Source organism: Pongo pygmaeus, chromosome 1 (genome assembly GCF_028885625.2).
Source record: "Pongo pygmaeus isolate AG05252 chromosome 1, NHGRI_mPonPyg2-v2.0_pri, whole genome shotgun sequence".
Taxonomy (NCBI): domain Eukaryota; kingdom Metazoa; phylum Chordata; class Mammalia; order Primates; family Hominidae; genus Pongo; species Pongo pygmaeus.
In genome coordinates, this window is record NC_072373.2 from 217,804,917 (window position 1) to 217,812,407 (window position 7,491).

The window sequence follows — 7,491 nt, forward strand, 5'->3', positions numbered from 1 at the left end:
AATCCAGTCTATCATTGTTGGACATTTGGGTTGGTTCCAAGTCTTTGTTATTGTGAATAGTGCCGCAATAAACATATGTGGGCATGTGTTTTTATAGCAGCATGATTTATAGTCTTTTGGGTATATACCCAGTAATGGGATGGCTGGGTCAAATGGTATTTCTAGTTCTAGATCCCTGAGGAATTGCCACACTGACTTCCAAAATGGTTGAACTAGTTTAAAGTCCCACCAACAGTGTAAAAGTGTTCCTATTTCTCCACATCCTCTCCAGCACCCATGGATTCCTGACTTTTTAATGATTGCCATTCTAACTGGTGTGAGATTGTATCTCATTGTGGTTTTGATTCGCATTTCTCTGATAGCAAGTGATGGTGAGCATTTTCTCATGTGTCTTTTGGCTGCATAAATGTCTTCTTTTGAGAAGTGTCTGTTCATGTCCTTCACCCACTTTTTGATGGGGTTGTTTGTTTTTTTCTTGTAAATTTGTTTGAGTTCATTGTAGATTCTGGATATTATCCCTTTGTCAGATGAGTAGGTTGTGAAAATTTTCTCCAATTTTGTAGGTTGCCTTTTCACTGATCTTTTTTTTCTAAATGCACTTTTGTCTTTATTTCAAAAATATTGATTGTGCTATTCTTTACATCATTTCAGAATTCTTGTTGGGAGACATTTTGTGAGGAGACGAAGACTGAGCTGTTTTGGCCGCATTTCTGGCCTCAAGCCGCAGTCAGCTTCTCCACTTAGAACCTGGCAGCAGGAGACTTAGAATCGAATCTCTTCTCCCTCCCGCCTTCTGTTTTTGGCTTTTTGAGAAAATTTATCATCCAACATGATGGCCAGCAACGTTACCAACAAGATGGATCCTCACTCCATGAACTCTCGTGTGTTCATTGGGAATCTCAACACTCTTGTTGTCAAGAAATCTGATGTGGAGGCAATCTTTTCCAAGTATGGCAAAATTGCGGGCTGCTCTGTTCATAAGGGCTTTGCCTTCGTTCAATATGATAAGGAGAAAAATGCCCGGGATGCTGTAGCAGGAGAGGATGGCAGAATGATTGCTGGCCAGGTTGTAGATATTAACCTGGCTGCGGAGCCAAAAGTGAATCGAGGAAATGCAGGTGTGAAACGATCAGCAGTGGAGATGTACGGCTCCTCTTTTGACTTGGACTATAACTTTCGACGGGATTATTATGATGGGATGTACAGTTTCCCAGCACGTGTACCTCCTCCTCCTGCTATTGCTCTGGCTGTAGTGCCCTCAAAACGCCAGCGCGTATCAGGAAACACCCCACGAAAGGGCAAAAGTGGCTTCAATTCTAAGAGTGGAAAGTGGGGATCTTCCAAGTCTGGAAAGCTGAAAGGAGATGACCTTCAGGCCATTAAGCAGGAGTTGACCCAGATAAAACAGAAAGTGGATTCTCTCCTGGAAAACCTGGAAAAAATTGAGAAGGAACAGAGCAAACAAGGGGTAGAGGTGAAGAATGCTAAGTCTGAAGAGGAGCACACCAGCGGCTCCGTGAAGAAAGATGAGACTAACATGAAGATGGAGTCTGAGGGGGGTGCAGATGACTCTGCTGAGGAGGGGGACCTACTGGATGATGATGATAATGAAGATCGGGGGATGACCAGCTGGAGCTGATCAAGGATGATGAAAAAGGGGCTGAGGAAGGAGAGGATGACAGAGACAGGGCAAATGGCCAGGATGACTCTTAAGCACATAGTGGGGTTTAGAAATCTTATCCCATTATTTCCTTACCTAGGCGCTTGTCTAACATCAAATTTTTCACCAGATACTCTCCCTTAGTATCTTCAGCACATGCTTACTGTTCTCCCCATCCTTGTCCTTCCCACGTTTATTAATTCATATTGCCCTGTGTCCAGTCCCATTTTCACTTCCCTTGATGCTCCTAGAAGTTTTCTTAAGTCTTACCCTGCAATTTTTGCTTTTATTTCAGATACCTCTTTATGACTTCACAGTAAAAAGGATGTATGGTTTTTATCAACTGTCTCCAAAATAATCTCTTGTTATGCAGGGAATACAGTTCTTTTCATTCATACATAAGTTCAGTAGTTGCTTCCCTAACTGCAAAGGCAATCTCACTGAGTTCAGCAGCTCCTGAAAGCAGCTTGGAGTTAGAAGTATGTATGTTACACCCCATGTTACTGTGCTGTGTGGGGCAGTTCAACAAAAATCTAACAATGTATTTTTGTGAATGAGAGTTGGCATGTCAAATGCATCCTCAGAAAAATAATTAGCGTTATAGTCTTAAAATGTGTTTTCTAAAGTTGATATTGTGGGTTATTTTTGTGAACAGCTTGATGTTTGGGACCTTTTTTCCTCAAAATAAGCAAGTCCTTATTAAACCAGGAATTTAAAGAAAACAAATTCTTGGTGGGAGCAGTGACTCAATGCCTGTAATTCCAACACTTTGGGAGGCCAAGGCGGGAGTATCATTTCAGCCCAGGGGTTTGAGAACAACCTGGACAACATGTCAAAACCCTATCTCTACAAAACATTTGTTTTGAGGGGTGGGAATGGTATCTGGCTCTGTTACCCAGGCTGGAGTGCAGTGGCATGATCTCGACTCACTCCAACCTCTGCCTCCCAGGCTCAAGCGATTCTCATGCCTCCGCCTCCTGAGTAGCTGGGATTAAAACCACCTGCCACCATGCCCGGCTAATTTTTGTATTTTTGGTAGAAACAGGGTTTCACCATGTTGGCCAGGTAGGTCTTGAACTCCTAACCTCAAGTGATCCACCTGCCTTGGCCTCCCAAAGTGCTGGGATTACACCAGTGAGCCAGCAATGCCCTGCTTCTTTTTTAAAAATTAACCGAGCATGGTGGCATGCATCTGTAGTCCCAGCTACTTGGGTGGCTGAGGTGGGAGAATCCCTTGAGCTCAGAAGATTGAGGCTGCAATGAGCCACGCTAACACCACTGCTGTACTCCAGCCTGGGCAGCAGAGTGAGACCCCTCTAAAAAAAAAAAAAATCTTAACCAAACAGTTTTTTAAAAATCCAATTAATTGTAATCAGTAGGCAGATCCCAAATTCCCCAAAAAAAGGAGAGAAAGAGAGTTTAGAAGGCTCTACGTGCTAGCATCCCGTTCAGAGTGTTTAATCCTACAATTGTGGTTTTCTAAGACAGTCTTAAAGATTTCCAATAATTCCCACAATGACCATAAATTATCCTGGGTGTCATCTTCCCATCAATTTAAAAAGGTACATGAGAGGCTAAGTGCAGTGGCTCATGCCTGTATTCCCAGCACTTTGGGAGGCTGAGGCGGGTGGATCACCTGAGGTGAAGAGTTCAAGACCAGCCTGGCCAACATGGAGAAACTCCATTCCTACTAAAAATACAAAAAATAGCCAGGTGTGGTGGCAGGCACCTGTAATCCCAGGTACTCAGGAGGCTGAGGCAGGAGAAGCACTTGAACCCAAGAGGTGGAGGTTGCAGTGAGCCGAGATCGTGCCATTGCACTCCAGCCTGGCCACAGAGCCCGACACTATCACCAAAAATAATAATAATAATAATTATAACAGCATGTCTCTTCACTCTCCAAAGTGTCTGGGACTGGACAATTAATTGTGAGGCCCTCTTCTTTAGCACCATACGCTATAGCATATATGTGGATTTAAATAAATACACATACAAAATGCAAATATATAGTCTATATGCTTTCCATATGCTTACATTCCATGAAGTCACAAGCAAATTTCAGGCTAGGACAAAGAGTAGAGTGGCTGTCTATGGAAAGGAGAGTGGAAGAGAATCATGGTACTAAAATGAAATAGGTATAGATATGAATAGGTAGACATACACACATATAGCTGCAAGACACGGGGTTGTCATGGACCAATGATGTCAGTGAGCCATGTAAAAATGCTACAATTCTTGTGATTGTGTGTCTGTTTTCAGGATGGGTTGTAGATTACCTTTTTAGAAAGGCTGATGCAATAGTCATAGTGAAAAAAAATGATTATAAAATTTGCTTCCTTTCTGGGGCATCTCTGGAGAAATCTCCAATGGGAGGAAAACTCAGTTACTGGGCAGATTATCACACAGATAAGATTTTACAGATCCAATGGCACTAATATTAACTTCATTATCCTTGGTATTCTACAAACGTTGAGTGAACAAATGGTATCTTGAAACTAAAATTAGCTAAACCAACAAAGGAGACTGCATTATTATTATTTTTTGTTTTGAGACAGAGTCTCTGTTGCCCAGGCTGGAGTACAGTGGTGCTACCTTGGCTCACTGCAACTTCTGCATCCTGGGTTCAAGTGGTTCTCCTGCCTCAGCCTCCTGAGTAGCTGGGATTACAAGCACATGTCACCACACCGAGCTAACTTTTGTATTTTTAGCAGAAAGGGGGTTTCACCATGTTGGCCAGGTTGGTCTCAAACTTCTGACCTTGGGAACTGCCTGCCTCAGCCTCCTAAAGTGTTGGGATTATAGGCGTGAGCCAACATACCTGGCTGAATCTTTTTTACTTTTCTCAAAGATGGTGTCACAGTATTGGGTTCTATGCACTTAGGAGAGTGAGCCCATCATTCATAACAATATGAATCAATACTGCAAGACCTTGATGCAGAATTTCAAAGACTATTTCCAGTAGGTGAGGGAGGCTTTCAGTGATGCTTAGACCTTCATGCCCTAGCATTTGGAGATTGCATCCTTTAGAAATGACACCAAGTGTAATCTGCACATGAACAGCATTGGATGGGACCGTACCAGATGACTTAAACTTAAGGATATCCGAGGAAAAGCCTTCCCTAGAAGCAGACATCATCACATGGTAGACAGCTTTTCCAAAACAATGGAGTAAGACTCCATTTGATTGTCTTCCATTGATTGAGACTTGGTTTTGTTTTGTATTAACACAAAATTATCAAACCTATATTTTATGTTGTTAGGTACTTTCACCACTCAAACCAACCACTTTCTAAGGTCTTCTGTTCATAATGTAGCCACTCTCACTAACCAAAGCAATTGCTGGCTATGGAGTCATTTAGATGAAAGGGAAGGATCACAGCTAATACTACAACCTGCTTTCATACACAGTTGGGTAGCAATTGAGGATGCTAAATTCATGATAAGATTTGTTATCCTTCCTTTTGTATGTTGGTTAATATTTATAATTACACGATTTGGCATTGAGAAGAAGCTATAGGTGCAAATGAGTGGCCTATGACTATTATTGATTTCATTACTGGCAACTTATCTCTATGCATAGAAAACGTTAGTGTAACTGGGTCTAATCTAGATGGTGTCCCAGACTCCCACTAGAATAAACTCTGGTTTGACACACATTATGAAGACTGGAACGCTATAGGTATCGATATAGACATAGAATCAGAACAAGACCATGTTACCCTCTGCCATATAATTAGAGAAACTTACTGAAACTAGACATTGGTTCATTGGGGATTCTTGAGGGAAATAGAATGCATCTAGAGCTCTAGTATATGCAATAAATATTAGTTTTGTTTATTGGATGCATCACTACTCAGGTCATATTTGGAGAGGAAACTACTCATTCTTCTATGGAGATGACATGCAAGGATTACTTTATAAAACACACAGAAATATTTTTTCTTCCCACCCCAATTCAAACCATTACCATGTAACCTTGTGTCAATAGAAGATAAGGCTGTTGAGGTAGAAATAATTAAAGAAAGCTTCACTAGAAGCTAAATGTGAGGATTGACCTGGAAGACACATACTGATAAAGTGAGTGTTTTCCAAAGTCTGTTACAAGTTGGAATGCTTTTGTAAGAAAGGTTAAAAGAAGGGAATGGGACTCCTCCTATCGGTTTGTTTTTAAATTTTCTTTTGTTTTATTGACCTTGCAAGGCTCAAATAGAATTGAGTTTTTGTTTTTGTTTTTTCCATTGGAAGGGACAATACAGAGGTTACAATCATTGACTTTAGATGACAACATAACAGGGTAAAACATATTCCTTGCAAGACAACCAGCAAAACTTCATGATCAGAATCAAATCAGTGTCCTTCTCACTGTCAGTGGGTGAAGCCTTCATCAATATTTGTAGAGTTTGAGGCACTCATGAACTTCTGGTCAGACTCTTTACTCAGGGACAGGATGTAAGCGAATCAAAAGACCTTCCACAGGTGATTAATTTGGAAGCCTGCCCAATGTGACCTGCAGGTTTTCACTGGCAATATGCAGGTGCAGATATGACAAAGAATAACCATGACCTTTATATCACCCCCAGCTGTTGAGGAATGGAATCCTTTTGACCCGTTCTGTCCATAGAACCAGGTTACTCATCTTGTGTGGCAACAAAATATATGGTCTACTTAACAGAGAAGAAGATTCTGTAAAAAAAATATATATTTATTATCAAGTAAACAAAGAAATGGGAATAGATGTGAGATTATTTGGGGAGATAAAGGAAGTTGAAGGTTTTGAAAGGAAAAATAAGGAGGATTATATAAATTGTTTTGAAAAACTCATACTTGGTCATAATGATTAAAACCAAAGGGGCATCCATGCTATGTTGGATAGATTCATCCTCCACCCACTCAATAACCCCCAACATGTTCACCAAGTATCGGTTTACTCCCGGGTTCCCATTAAAAACCCAGCTCAACCCTGACCAGCTCCACTCTCACTTCCATTTGTAATTTTGACATGACTTTATTACAGGACCATGAGTTTCTTATGCCTGCTGCACAGTAGCTTAGCAATATTCTGAGACAGCAGGGTTTGCAGCAGAAAGTTTAATGATCACAAGGTGGCTGAAAGAGAAGCTAGGAGGAGATCCTCAAATTCATCTCCCCAAGGAGTACTGGGCATTTCCTGTGGATCCCAGATAGCAAGCGGCTGGAAAGTTGGTGAAGCGGTAAGAGGTATGAAGTCATCAGGATGTAGAAACTGCATTCTTTGGTGAGTTAGTGCATTGCAGGGCCCTTCAGATCAGCTGGCATCAGTAGTTTCACTGACATGCAGAACTTCGAAGAATATGTCAAATGAAAAAAGTTAATGTTTCACAATGCTTAAATTGTTGTCTGCAGGGAAGCTAAGGGGAACTGTAATCTAAGGTCTATATGGTTTTGGAATAGTAGGCTGCCAGCAACCATGAGGAACCAGGTCTGAGAGCAAGCTGACCTCCTGATGAATGCTGAATGCTTTGCAAGCTTGATTTATTTTTGTTTCTCTCCCTCCCTTCTTCACGGATTAAATTTATAAAATTTATACATGTGGTTTCAATTTCTTCCAAAGAAGCCTTAACCTAAGCCCTGAGACCACTCACACCATCAGTGGCACCTCTCCTCCACCAGAACAAGCATATAATCTGCTACCTTAGGTTATATAAAATCCCCAAGACCATTCGATACATTGAGATTTTATTCTGATTTTGTAGGGACGACTCCTCTGTTTTTATAAAGCTTTTTTAAAGTATAAAGCATTTTTATATTTTGATGTGGCCAAAGATCTAACAACACTACTTTCAGATTTTGTT

The 7,491-nt window shown here is 41.1% G+C and overlaps 1 protein-coding gene across 1 annotated transcript; it reads left to right on the top strand.

Moving 5' to 3' along the window:
- The first annotated feature begins 651 nt into the window (after window positions 1–651).
- Window positions 652–1,866, top strand: LOC129043766 (heterogeneous nuclear ribonucleoprotein C-like 1). The gene has a single exon (XM_054500721.2). It carries the CDS (start codon window positions 830–832, stop codon window positions 1,637–1,639), a length of 810 nt encoding a protein of 269 aa, XP_054356696.1. The 5' UTR covers window positions 652–829; the 3' UTR covers window positions 1,640–1,866.
- Window positions 1,867–7,491: the final 5,625 nt, after the last annotated feature.

Coding starts and splice junctions, on each gene's coding strand:
- LOC129043766 (XM_054500721.2), top strand. CDS start 830: ATGATGGCCAGCAACGTTACCAACAAGATGGATCCTCACTCCATGAAC.